The sequence below is a fragment of the Python bivittatus genome, unplaced genomic scaffold (assembly GCF_059951505.1).
Source record: "Python bivittatus isolate LINGU-HERP-01145 unplaced genomic scaffold, Pbiv_v1 ctg000220_np1212, whole genome shotgun sequence".
NCBI lineage: Eukaryota > Metazoa > Chordata > Lepidosauria > Squamata > Pythonidae > Python > Python bivittatus.
In genome coordinates, this window is record NW_028277048.1 from 41901469 (window position 1) to 41916272 (window position 14804).

At 39.3% G+C, this 14804-nt stretch overlaps 1 protein-coding gene across 1 annotated transcript in view; it reads right to left on the reverse strand.

The window, feature by feature from the left end:
- Window positions 1-14804, reverse strand: part of CCDC57 (coiled-coil domain containing 57) — an 89784-nt gene that overhangs the window by 18051 nt on the left and 56929 nt on the right. The window contains exons 13-16 of the mRNA XM_088138442.1: window positions 11607-11707; window positions 5101-5329; window positions 4396-4532; window positions 123-345 (exon numbers count right to left, since the gene is read on the reverse strand). Coding sequence (XP_087994568.1) covers window positions 123-345; window positions 4396-4532; window positions 5101-5329; window positions 11607-11707 — 690 coding nt within the window. The remainder of the gene's footprint in view (window positions 1-122; window positions 346-4395; window positions 4533-5100; window positions 5330-11606; window positions 11708-14804) is intronic.

The following is a 14804-nucleotide window of genomic DNA, read 5'->3' on the forward strand; positions in this document are numbered from 1 at the left end:
CAAAATTCCTGTAGATTCTGCCATAGGTAAGGTAGAGACATTTCAGATTCCAGAAGCCATTGTGCTGCATTTGAATTCTAATACTAAAATTAAATTACCATGTCTTTATGTATTATACGCACCTTGATCCATGTTGTTCTTGGGGCTAAGAACTGAAGGACTTGATCCCATCTCTAACATTTGCCAAATTTCCTCCAAGGAACTAAGTGCACTAGATGATGACAACAGACTTTGCTGGGACAGGCTTGGATTGTCTTTTCTGAGCTGTTGAGGCTGCTGTGGCACAGGGGCTTTAGACATTGAGGGATCTGCAGTGCAGTTTCTTATAAATGAGTCTGAATCAACCTGTGGAAATGAGCAGTATCTGAGATCATTGTCATGTGCAAATAGATTAGAAATGGCACAAAAGGTAGTGGTAGGTTTAAATGACCTATTGTGCTTTCTATACATGCAGTTAGGCCCAAGAGGAGAGCCTGCTCTGCCACTGCCCCCGCCCTTTGACATATTTTCCCTCCAGAGGTGTGGTAGGCCCCAACTCTTCCGGCTTTCCGGAAAGGATAGAAGACCTGGCTCTGCCAGTGTGCATGGGGCGATATGAGCTCTAACCATCCCTGGGGGTAGTTAGCGCCCTGACAACACTCCCTGAGTTATATGTCAATTCTCCATATTTCTTGGAATTTATTTATTAAGATTATTTTTATATTGTATTTTAATTGATTTTATCTCTGCTGTAAACACCCAGAGTCATGTCAACGAGATGGATGGTGACAAATTTGATATATAAATAAAAACAAATAAATTGTGATCACACAATTTATGTACAAACATAGGTTAACTAATTTTTACACTGAAGGCACCCAGGAGGTAGAATTTAAGGCTTCAGATTGCAGAAGTTAATGGAGCTGGATGAAGAGAGATATAGTGAAAGACTGAGAGATGTTCAGGTATATGAATGGAGGGTCAAATATGCTTTCTAATCTCCATGAGTGATGGGAAGTAGTTGTGGATGGCAATTTGTAGCACACATTTATGTAAGTAAGTGGTACATATTTGGGCTATTCAACAACTGTGTAATCTGATTCATGGCTAGATACTCAGATCTGGAAATTCTGCAAATATTGTTGGCTTCAAGAGAAATGTCCTGGTTTGTTCTTGATTGTGGAGTATGAATCAGGAAAACCAGAGGTCTGCTAACCATTATCTAATATAGAAAAAATGTCAACACCTAGCCAATTAAAAAAATGTAAATGTAATAGCATTTTAAGTAAAAATTTAAGGAGATGGAACAGAACAAATTTTGTAGAAATCAGTGCTCTGATTTCCAAGTTATATGGTCTCTTGACTGCAGAAACTACTTCCCCAGGCCATTTCTGTATTATCCTCAAAGCTCTCAAGCAATAACTTGGCAATGCAGTTTGAGTGAATCACCTTCCTATCAACCTCAGTTTCAGTTTCTCCACTGTCTAATATTCTAGTACACATATACTACACTCAGAAACACACACAGAGGTTATAGAAAAATGAATGCTTTTGCAGAGGAATAAATGAACATAATAGGCATGCAACATTATTCTCTTTAAACAAAATTAAAATTTGGAAAATAACACATATTTTGTGAAAACTTTGAAACAGAAAAAGAAAAGGAAAAAAAATGCCTGATAAACTAACTAATCCATGGACAATCAAGTGAGTTTGAAAGTCTGGAGTCTGAAAGTGAGTCAGAATGGAAGTGAGCATGAATTGAAAAAAATAAATTGAGGCTGATCTGAATGTGGATCTGAAAATGGATTTAAAAGTACCAGACTACAAGAGTGGTATGGAAAAAGATGCCACATTGGATTTACAAATGAAACCTGCTGATGTCTTAATAATTAAAGGGGACATACAAATAATAAATCAGAACAGTGACTTGGAAAGCTTTCTTATCTTGGATTTACAAAAGAGACGTGTTAAATTAGCGAAGAAGTTTCTGAGAGGAGACAAAGAGAAAATGATACGAAATCAACTTGTGGGACATTATTTGAAGGAATTAAAGATCAAGCTTTTTAAAAGTAAATTGAAGGAATATAAAGTAGATTTATTCAACCAGGGTTAAAATATATACGTTGCGGTTTCTATTAATGGAACTTTTTTTTTTAATCAGGACTGAATGATGAGGTTTTAAAGATTTGTTTATAGATAACAAATAAGATATGGGGAGATATTTCTTTTACTTTATTTTTTAGAAAAAGTGATAAACTGGAACACAAAATGGATTTATTTGATTACAGGTAGTCCTTGCTTAACAACCACAATTGGGACTAGAATTTAGGTCACTAAGCGATGCAGTCATTAAGCGAATCATCACGTGACCATTTTGCTTAATGACTGCAATCCCAGCACTCCTTGCTGCCATTGTTAAGTGAAAATCGCATATGGTTAGGCAAAGCAAGTTCCTGCCGGCTTTCCACAATCAAGTCAGTGGGGAAGCCAGCAGGAAGTTGCAAGCCCTAGCTGCTGCTGGGTGGTAGAGGGAGTGAGGGGATGCATGGGAGCTTCAGGGAGGGTGCTCAGGGGTCAGGTACACAGGGCCTCAGAACCATTTGGATTTTCAGCCCCAGAATCAAGAGGCTTCTGAAGCCTCTCCACTTGAGCTGAAAATCCTCCTCGGCTGAAAATTCTACTTGGATTTCGACATGGGGGATTTTCAGCCAGCCCCCAGAGATTTCGGCATGGACCTTTTTCAGCCCTGGTGAGGGGCTGGATGAAAAAGCTCCATGCCAAGATCCTGCTTGGATTTCAGCACAGAGCTTTTTCAGCCAGACCCCAGAGATGAGGGACTGGATGAAAAAGCTCCGTGCTGAAATTTCTGGGTGCTGGCTGAAGAAGCTCCATGCCAAAATCCTGCTTAGATTTCGGCACAGAGCTCTTTCAGCTAGCCCCCAGAGACAAGAGGGAGTCCTCTCGGCAGGCAGCAGTGGCTTGCAACCTTCCCTGTTGGCTTCCCCACTGACTTTCTGCAAATGGCAATCACATGATCGCGGGGTGCTTGGCAACTGTTCATAAGTGCGAACCGATTGCCAAGGACCCAGATCATGATCACGTGACCGCAGGGGTGCTGCAACAGCCGTAATTTTGGGCACAGGTCATGAGTCTCATCATTCAACACCATCATAAATTTGAATGGTTGCTGAATGAATGGTCATTAAGTGAGGACTACCTGTAAGGTTAAAATATATATGTTATTAATTCTAGTAGCTCTTAATGGACTTTTGATGATTAGGAGTGAATGACAAGTTTTTACAATTTGTTTACTGAAAATATATATGTTGTAGTTTCTGGAAGCTATTAATGGATTTTTTTTTTTTTGACCAAGAATGAATTATGAGGCTTCAAAGATTTTTTATAGATAACAGATAAGTAATGGGGAGAGATTTCTTTTATTTTTTAGGGAAAGTGATAAGATGGAATACAAAATGGATTTATTTAAGGTTAAAATATGAATGTTATTATTTCTGGTAGCTCTTAATGACTTTTGCTGATTAGGACTGAATGATGACTTTTTACAATTTGTTTATTGATAAGAGATATGGGAAGAAGAGATTTTTTAAATTGAAATATTAGAGAAGTTGTTAAGTTACTGAAGTTATCTATACTTGCCTGGAGGGAGGGGGGAGTGATTTCTTTATATTTTTTTCTTTTTCCTTTTTTTCTTTTTCTTTGCCCTTTTTATTTTTTCTTTACTTTTTATATTCTTATTAATTTGTATTAGTCTTTTATCTTTGCTTTGTAAACTTTAATAAAATTATTATTAAAAAAATCTCATTCTGCAAACCATGTTCTGTTCGTTTGAATCATAAGGACTCAAGAAAACGACAGAGTGGTCTTCTTTGTGCCCAATGAGACCCCGCAAATGTTGTCCAGGCATAGGGGAAATAAGTACATGGAATTTCAGAAGGAAGTCCTCTGTGATACTCAGAGCCTGCCCATTAGTTGGCTCCTTGCACAAATTCAGTCATACAAAACAACAAATATAGTCTGATTCCAAAATTGTTAGTGAAAATATCTCTCAGATCTTTATTCTCTAGATTAAATGTTACCCAAGTCCCTTCTATCCGTATTATGCACTGATCTTTATGGAAAGCACAAAAATGACACATTGCTGCAATCTCCAAAGAAAAGGTGAACTATATCTTGACTATGTTCTCCATGGAATATGAACAGTTGCTGTAAATTGGGCATAGCAAAATCAGAGCTATTCCACAATACTCTCCAGAGCCTGGCTTTTGTACAGCTTGCACATCATATCACTGTGATCACAAGAAAGGATCTAGCATTCAGAAGACAACTTTCTTGTCCTTAGAATAAAATTGTATGATGAAGTTCTGACATACTGCCTAGAAGAGATCATATTACCTGTTTTGTAAGCTGGTACTGCAAGTGTTCTAAAGCTAGAAAATGCTGTTTTGCTTCTTGTTCAAGTTGTTTGGGATAAAGGGCACCAGGGAATGTGTCATTTTGAGGGTTTTTTGTATCATTGCAATCCTGAAATCCTAGAGAGATGACAAAATAAGGAAATGAACTTTTTCTGTATAGCATATAACATGTCATACAGCAATGGCTTTTATATAACAAACCTCAATTGAAAGAAGTTGGGTCCCAGAATGTAAACTTTAAAATCAAATTCTCTTACAAGGCATCTATTTTAATCTCAAGTTAGTTATACAATAATGTCATTTTGCATTGTTCTTCATCTCCAGGAAACAAGACAAAAAAGTATTTATTTCAAGAATCTTCTTATATACATGATAAGTATATAAAAGAGCTTTTTGCTGTTATGTAACAAGTAGTTGCCACCTTGACCTTTTAGTGCAGTAATCAAGGTCTTCATAGCCAAGAATAAGAAACAAATGCAGAGTTTGTTCATGTTTCATCCCACCATCTTCAATGTTAAGAGCAACTGTGCTCTTATTCAGCAGCATTTCATTCTCAAGCTCTGACTAGGACCTCTTAACCTTGGCACCAAGCCTACATGCAGTACTTCACTCTATTAGTTTTCTCAATCTCAAGAGACTGAATTTCTCATATAAGAATTGAGATCCTTCTCTCCAATGAGTTTACCTTCCTTTGAAGCTGTTCCAAGTTCTGCTCTTAGTCTGTTTACCATCTCTAGTAGCTGCTGTTTTTCTTTGCTCAGACAGCAGATCTTTTTTGCAGCTTCTTTCAAGCTATCTGGAATCACTCTTGCATGGTTTCTAAAATGTTGATGGGGCCCGTCACCTGCCCCCATACCAAGTAACTGTTGCTTGAGATGAACAGAATCTTCCTGGAGTCGTTTTACCAGTGGACTCTAGAAGCAAAATGAGATAAAGATTTTTCCATAATAGGAATCCCCAATCATTTAGTGGTGGTAAATTTCACATTTTGAGAACCTGTTGTGGATTTTCTGGGTGCTTTTCAAAAATAATTGCTGAGAGGGGCTTGGATTCCAAATCACCAATTACAAAGCACTATTTAACTGGAAGACTATTTGCCACCTGGACTGGACCCTGTTTCTTCCAGATGCCTCCTAGTAATTTTGCTTAGCCTTGTCTTTATTGGAGGCAGATGGGCACACTTCTAAACAAAGCACTAGACACTAGCAGCCCACTATTTTCATTTTCCAAGAAAGCTTACAAAGCCCATTTGGGGCCCAGAGAAATGTTTGGAAATTAAAAGATGCCAGAGGCTGGAACATTGTTTTGAGGAAGGCCAACATCTCACATTTAAAATCATTACTATTTTAAATGTAAAAAATGAGGTGGGGAAAGGAGTCCAATAGGTAGCAAGAGAACTATAAAAAGGCACATTCGTAAAAATAGGCACCACACTAGGAAGCCCATTCCAGAATAGCATTACTAAAAGAAAATGAAGGGCAAGATATATATTTCTTAATGAAGGAGTGAAGTGTTCAATATGATAAGATTAATTAGTTTAATTATTTTAGGCCATCTTTAATAGAGAAGATTTTCCCAAAGCAGCTTGCCTACAATAAAAGGAATATTACATTAATAAAAGCAAGCATTTTATCCAAGATATAAATAAGGATATAGCTGACCTACCAGCTTCTACCAGTAAAAAGTGCTTCTTGCCACTGCAAGCACATGAGCTTCCCAGCTATTGCAGAACCTAGTAAATATATTCAGCATATAGATTGAAAAAAATAAAGGGAGAACATGCAGCCTTGTTGCAGTCCTTTGCCAATCTGGAGCCAGTTTGTTTCACCATGTTCTGTCTGTACTGTGGCTTCCTGAGCTGTATATAAGTTTTTCATAAGGACAATGAGATGTTTTGGAATTCCCATTTTTCTAAGCACGTTCCACAGCTTGACATGATTGACACAATCAAAAGCTTTTCTATAATCAATGAAGAACATACTGACTTCTTTTTGGTATTCTTTGGCTTTTTCCTATTTTCCAGCGTGCACTAACAATAATGCTTCATGTTCCTCAGCCTTCTCTAAAGCCAGCTTGAACATCTGGCATCTCTTTTTCCATGCAGGGCTCTAATCTGCATTGGATGATTCTAAGCATTATTTTACTAGCATGTGAAATTAAGGATATTGTACAATAGTTTGCACACACTGTTAAATCTCCTTTTTTGGTATTGGAATGTACACTGACTACTTCCAATCTGCTGGGCACTGTGTTGTTCTTCAGATTTGCTGGCATAGCTTGGTTAGGACCTTGACTGAGTCTTCTTCTGCTGCTTGCCATATTTCTGTGGGTATTCCATCAGTTCCTGTAGCCTTCTGACTTAGTAATGACAGGAGTGCTGATCTAACTTCATCTTCTAGCATAGGTTCTTGTACACCTTCTAAGACAGTGTTTCCCAAACCTGGGTAAATTACCCAAAATTGGGTCAAAGTTGTTTTTCTTTGGGTAATGACACACAAACTCATTCACAAAAGGAACATTTAAATTGACTTAAAGATTGCCATGTGTACTATAATATATTCAAAAATCTCCCAAAGTATTCCTATTAAGATGAAAATCGATGAAATTTCCAATGGTAATTTGTTAAAATAACATAAAGATCATTCAATGATATTGTTTTTATAACACAGGTAGTCCTTGAGTTACAACCATTCATTCAGCAACAGTTCAAAGTTACAACAGTGCTGAAGGACGGGACCTACAACTGGTCCTCAAAGCTCTGGCCGTTGCAGCATCCCTGCAGTCACGTGAACAAAATTTGGGTGCTTGGCAACCAGCTTGCACTTATGATCAGTTGCAATGTCCCAGAGTCACATGATCACCACTTGAAACCTTCCCTGCTGGCTTCCCACAAGCAAAGTCAATGGGGAAGCTGGCAAGGGAGGTCGCAAGTTGCTTGAGTAAGTCTCCCCCATCCACCCCAGCCTTTCTTCGCTTGCACACATCAGAACCTCCTTCCCCCCTTCACTCGCACCATGCCCTCCTTCCCTCCTCTGCTCACATGCAACGCACCCTCCTTTCCCCTTTTGCTCACAGGCATGCACCATGCCCTCCTTTCCCCCTTTGCTCGCATGCACACCCACCAGTGCCCTCCTTCCCCCCCTGAGTTTTGGGTAATGAAGGAAAATGTTTGGGAAGCACTGTTCTAAGGTATCTTGGATGTTGACATCTCTACTGCACAGTATTTTAGTATACTCTTTCTACATTCCTTTGATCTCCTTTGAATTGGTTACTATCTGTCCATTGGCATCCTTTAGCATACCAATTCAAGACTGGAACCTCCTTCTGAGTTCAAAGATCTTTTGAAAGACTTTCCTTGTTTCTTCATAGCTGTTTCCAAAGTCTTTACAAATGTTATTGTAATACTCTTATTGTCTCTTCTAACAACTTAAGTTGTTAAGTTCCTTCCTGAGATTTTTGTCTTTCTTGGCTTTGGCTTCTCTTCTTAGCAATTTCCAAAGTTTGTTCTGACATCCAGCTTGCTTTCTTGTTTTTTCATTTTTGGCAGTATCTTTTCACATTCATCCTTAATAACTTCTTTAAGCTCATTCCACACTTCCTCTGGTTCTCTATCAATGAAGTTCAGGACTTCAAAGTGATTCCTGATGTTCACCTTGAAAATGATGGGTATACAGTATGTTCAAGATCATATCAGGGAAACGGACAAGCTTTCTTCTTCTTTAGTTTATCTTGGAACGTGCACACGAGCAGTCTGCGATCTCTTTCACAGTCAGCACCTGGCCATCTTTTTGATGCTATAATTGAGCTCCTCCATCTCCTTTTGGCAATAATATAATCAATTTGATTTCTATATACTCCATCTGGTGATGTCTGTGTATAGAGGCATTGTTTTGGTTGTCTGAAGACAGCTATAAAGAAATCATCAGACTGGTGGAAATTGTCGGTTTCCTGCTTATCTGACTACATTTTCTTCTTTTATGTTTCCAACTTTGGCATTCCAGTCACCAATCACAAGCAGCACATTTTGCTTACATGTTCTGTCTATTTCAGACTGAACTTGCCAATAGAGACGAATATGTGTAGCTCAGGGTTGAACTGTGGAGTCCTTGGGGTTCTCTGAGCTTGGTTCTTTTCTTGCAAACGTTTCATTACCCAGCTAGGTAACATCTTCAGTGCTAAAACGGGATGGGGGTTTGCTCTCTGTTTATATACTGTGGCATGCCCTGCCAGTGTTGGTGGGGGTGTGGGTTTTGTTTTGTTTTATTTTTTCCCCCTCTGTAGTTCCTTGATTAGGGTATTGTTTACTGCTTGACTGTATGTCTGGTGATAATCTTGGTGTTAATCTCTGCTTATCTGGGTGATGATTGCTGGTGAGGAGATGTTCTGGTCTTTTCTTTTCTTTTCTTTTGTCTCTATTGAATAGTGTGTAGATGCTCTTTATCTCTATGTGTCTGTTGATTGCTGCCTTGTCTGAATGCCAAGCTTTCAAGAATTCCCTTGCATTTTTGGATTTAGCTTGGTCTAAAATGCTAAATGGTGAGAGTTTCCCAGTTAAAACTATGGTTAAGTCGGTCCATGTGTTGTGAGATTAAGGAGTTTTCATGTCTTCTGACTGCTAGTTGGTGTTCATGGATGTGCTCTGCCAGCCTTCTGCCTGTCTGTCCTACACAGTGTTTGTTGCAGTCCTTACCCTGTATGTTGTAGATGATGCCTGTTTTTCCTCCTTGTGCTACTGGGTCTTTTGGTTTACTTAAGATATTTTGGAGGGCTTTAGTTGGTTTGTGTGCTACAGAGATGCCATGTGGTCGTAATAGTCTGTTGGTGGTTTCTGGGACGTTTCTGATGTATGGCAGTGTGATCCTTTTCATAGCTTGTGTTGGTTGTGTTGTAGTGGGTTGAGTGGTCGGGAACTTTTTGATAAAGTTGTGTGGGTATCCATTTTGTTGGAAGATGTTGTATAGGTGGCCTGTTTCCTTTTTTTCTGCTGTTCTGGGTTGCTGCAATGCATTTGTGCTCGCTTGAATAATGTTCTTACACAGCTCCTCCTGTGGGAAGTTGGGTTGTTACTTTGGTAATGGAATACTTGATTAGTGTGGGTTGTCTTCTGATAATCTTGGGTTTCTAATTTACTGTTGTTTCCTCTGCTGCTGAGGAGAGGATAATTGATAGGCCACCATATATTCTATCACCAAGCATGCAAGTTTGACACTAGAACAATAATAAATTTGGTTTCTTCAGTGGAAACCTCACTGCTGTTTCCCTCAGAGCTGTATGGACTTCATTATTTTAAGAAATAATCTCCACAACTGCAGGGACCAAGCAGAGCTAAAGCCAATTTAAAAAGGTATGACGGGCATGTATCTAAACAACAAATGACAGGCATCACTACTTCAAGTAATTTGTCCATACTGTCCATGATGTAACAACACAGTGTATGATCTTGACCATCTCAAACTCTGGTATAAACATCACATGTACTTTACCAGCAAAATGCCAAATAAATTGGCTAGAGTGTATCTTTAACAGTTCCAGGTGTGTATTCTATAGTCTAGTGCCATAAAGCATCTAGAAAAGTTCCACTGGATGGTAGTGAACTGATGCAATGGTAGTGAAAACATTTAACTTATTCAGTACCATCAATGCTACTAAATGAGCTCAGAAATGCATTGTTAACTCTGTTTTTATGTTATTTCAGATATTCCCAAATTCTGTGCCATGAAAAATGAAGTACAGTGGTACCTCTAGTTATGAACGCCCCTACTTACGAATTTTTCGAGATACGACCAGCTCCGGGCCCAAAAATTTACCTCGACTTGCGAACTCGCCTCGACTTACGAATTGGATCCGCGGCCATTTTCCGCCCGTTCCACGTGGTCTGCGGCCATTTTCCGCCCGTTCCACATGGTCCGCGGCCATTTTTCCACCCGTTCCACGTGGTCCGCGGCCATTTTTCCGCCCGTTCCACATGGTCCGCGGCCGTTTTTCCGCCCTGCTGCGTGGTCCATGGCCATTTTCCGCCCCTGACACGTGGTCCATGGCCATTTTCCGCCCCTGACACGTGGTCCGCGGCCATTTTTCCGCCCCTGACACGTGGTCCACGGCCATTTTTCCGCCCTGCCGCGTGGTCCGCAGCTGTTTTTCCGCCCCTGCCGCGTGGTCCGTGGACGCCGGAACGGATTAACGGTAATTACATTGAACCTTATGGGAAAATTTGCCTCGTGTTGCGACCAATTCGAGTTGCAACCAGAGTCACGGAACAGATTAAATTCGTAACTCGAGGTTCCACTGTATGTCCTAGAAAATGAAGCCACTGTTGTATATGCATTCACTTATGAATTCCTCTCAAAAAAGAATGGTTCCATGAACTTGAGACTGTTTTACCCTGTCATTAACATAATGGACATATTCCTAATGCAGCTTGCATTACAGCTTCAGTGCTGACTCCCCATTACCTTATTAATTTTGCTAAAACAGAACACATTTTTTTATAAAGAGGGGAGAAGAAAAAACAAAATCAAAATCATCACATGATTTGAGGCCTTCATATCTATGTTTTAATGTAAACCAGAGATCTTCTTAGATATTCTACTTGTTAACCAATGTAGAAAAGCAGAGAAGCATTCTTGGGACTTCTTGTCTGGAAAATTTCCTTCCATGGAAATTCTAAAACAGATTTAAGCTCTTGTTGGGCTGACGTTGGTGGACAGAATTAAGCTGATGAATTTAAGTTTGACAAAGTGTTATACATTTAAATAACATTTAATTAACACCAGCCAATTTTAGTGAAGAGGTATTTACTGAAGGTATTTGATATGTGGGGGGAAAACATTTGGGACTATAGATAAACTTCAACTTGCACAGCTGCAAACTCAGCTAACTGTACATATAAGATACAGTAACACAAGTTCATTTTCTTTCTGTATTCAGAAGTCCTAAACCAGTTAGGAGTGTCTTATTCGAATAGATTAGAATATATTTATCATTAACCCAGATGCAGCAAAGATATCTAGAATTACAATGCCTCCTAGTGGAAGTAGTAGGAAAGGTATGGATTCTTTCTCCTAGATTGGAACTTTTTATAAATGAGAAGCATTTTACAGTGAAAGCAAACAAGTGAAGCACCTTTGTTCTGACTGAATCCCTATTTTAAACATTCATTGGCCGTTACAATTTAGTTTCTCATTTTCATACCCTTCTTCCTGAATTTTCAGTTTCTTGTACTCTCAGTGAATCCATAACATTATTTCTTTTCAGAAGCATTTCAGCAGCAACTTTACCACCATACAATGTAGCTGAAACAATAAAGAGCAAATAAAGTAGATGTCAATGGGAGAATTCTAAGTATTACCCCAAATCCTTCTTTCTAGTTAACTTACCTTTAACTGATTATTAATGAAGTTGATGAAATATAGATCCATAATTGTGAAAAACATAATGTCTTCATTGCTATATCCAATGGCAAAGAAATGTACTTACTGAAACAATCAAACATTAGCCTAGTTTATCCACAGATGAAAGGAAAAGAAGTGATTTTTAAAAGATCCATTCTTGTAACTTTTGCATTATCCATAAAGGATTTCTACTGCATAAAGCAAACTAGCATAATATTTTTGAGGTTTTTTTTAATTTACATCCCAATGATACAAAGTGTGATTTGTTTTAGAAACATATGCTGTGGTGCCAAAAAGAAATCGGCAACCCTTAGTGAATTCCTGGAAAGAAGGACTGTGTCATTTTGTTTCCTATTTCCTTCTTATTTTCTTGAATGTAGGCTGGCTACCTTAGCAGTAGGAAAAGCAGCTACCTAGAATAGCATTACTGGGGGAATTGCAGGTTTCTCTCATGGTAATCCAGAGATCTGCATTAACCCTGCATAACATATTTTACTTCTTAGAGAGAAAGCCAGCAAAATGCAAACAGGTAATCTTGCAAAGGGGTAGGGGTGGGGGTTAAGACTATACAGTGGGGCAAAAAAGTATTTAGTCAGCCACCAATTGTGCAAGTTCTCCCACTTAAAAAGATGAGAGAGGCCTGTAATTTTCATCATAGGTATACCTCAACTATGAGAGACAAAATGGGGAAAAAAATCCAGAAAATCACATTGTCTGATTTTTAAATAATTTATTTGCAAATCATGGTGGAAAATAAGTATTTGGTCACCTACAAACAAGCAAGATGTCTGGCTCTCCCAGACCTGTAACTACTTCTTTAAGAGGCTCCTCTGTCCTCCACTCGTTACCTGTAGTAATGGCACCTGTTTGACCTTGTTATCAGTATAAAAGATACCTGTCCACAACCTCAAACAGTCACACTCCAAACTCCACTATGGCCAAGAGCAAAGAGCTGTCGAAGGACACCAGAAACAAAATTGTAGACCTGCACCAGGCTGGGAAGACTGAATCTGCAATAGGCAAGCAGCTTGGTGTGAAGAAATCAACTGTGGGAGCAATAATTAGAAAATGGAAGACATACAAGACCACTGATAATCTCCCTTGATCTGGGGCTCCATGTAAGATCTCACCCTGTGGGGTCAAAATGATCACAAGAACGGTGAGCAAAAATCCCAGAACCACATGGGGGGACCTAGTGAATGACCTGCAGAGAGCTGGGACCAAAGTAACAAAGGCTACCATCAGTAACACACTACACCGCCAGGGACTCAAATCCTGCAGTGCCAGACGTGTCCCCCTGCTTAAGCCAGTACCTGTCTGGGCCTGTCTGAAGTTTGCTAGAGAGCATTTGGATGATCCAGAAGAGGATTGGGAGAATGTCAGATGAAACCAAAGTAGAACGTTTTGGTCTAAACTCAACTCGTTGTGTTTGGAGGAGAGAGAATGCTGAGTTGCATCCAAAGAACACCATACCTACTGTGAAGCATGGGGGTGGAAACATCATGCTCTGGGGCTGTTTTTCTGCAAAGGGACCAGGACGACTGATCCATGTAAAGGAAAGAATGAATGGGGCCATGTATCGTGAGATTTTGAGTGAACACCTCCTTCCATCAGCAAGGGCATTGAAGATGAAACGTGGCTGGGTCTTTCAGCATGACAGTGATCCCAAACACACCGCCCGGGCAACGAAGGAGTGGCTTCGTAAGAAGCATTTCAAGGTCCTGGAGTGGTCTAGCCAGTCTCCAGATCTCAACCCCATGGAAAGGAACCCCTTTGGAGGGAGTTGAAAGTCCGTGTTGCCCAGCGACAGCCCCAAAACATCACTGCTCTAGAGGAGATCTGCATGGAGGAATGGGCCAAAATACCAGCAACAGTGTGTGAAAACCTTGTGAAGACTTACAGAAAACGTTTGACCTCTGTCATTGCCAACAAAGGATATATAACAAAGTATTGAGATGAACTTTTGATATTGACCAAATACTTATTTTCCACCATGATTTGCAAATAAATTGTTTAAAAATCAGACAATGTGATTTTCTGGATTTTTTCCCCCATTTTGTCTCTCATAGTTGAGGTATACCTATGATGAAAATTACAGGCCTCTCTCATCTTTTTAAGTGGGAGAACTGTTGGGCAGAGTGATAATCACAAACACTCCTGTTTGTGCAGAGCGCAGCAAAAACTCCAGGAAGATATTAGCCATGACAGAAAACACAATGCAATGTCCATTTCTTGTTTCCCAAAGAAATCCAGTCAGAAAATATATACTAACTGGTGTTTATTGATAAAAATGCAAAATTCCATAAAATGCAAATATCATACAAAATATAAAGAAAAACACATCTTCTCATTTAATGTAGCATCCAAGACTTATTAGCAACACAAGCTTAACAAAATCTCTAGCTACAAACTCTTAGAGAAGAGGTATGCTACTTGGTACTTTGTTACAACTACGTAGCCCATAAAACCTACATAGTGGCTAACACTAAAACAACTAACATCTACTCAGAGAAGCTGAACATTTTCCTCCCCTTGTATTATAGCTCTATGCCACCCCCACTGGGTACCTAGCATACACACGCCAATAGGTGGCAGTAAATAGCACAATACACAACACACAATAACAGGTGTTTTTCACATGATCTCTGTAGTCAAAATATTATTTGTTATTGTTGTAGAGATAACGGGATGAATCCTTTCCCATGAGAAAGAAAATCCTGACAAGAACTTGCACAATTGGTGGCTGACTAAATACTTTTTTGCCCCACTGTATGTCTTTCCCCTCCAACTACTGTGCTTAAAGTTGCTGAAAGGAAGATTAATACGTGTGAATGGATGAGTATGTGAATGGGTATATGGTATAATATCTGTCCATTATGTGAAGAGCATGTCCATGTTTGACTACAACCTAACAACCAGCAAACTGTCATGGCTGAAAAGGATTTCTACCTCTTACATTCATGAAATTTTCATGCTTTTCTTTCACAGAAATGGGTAT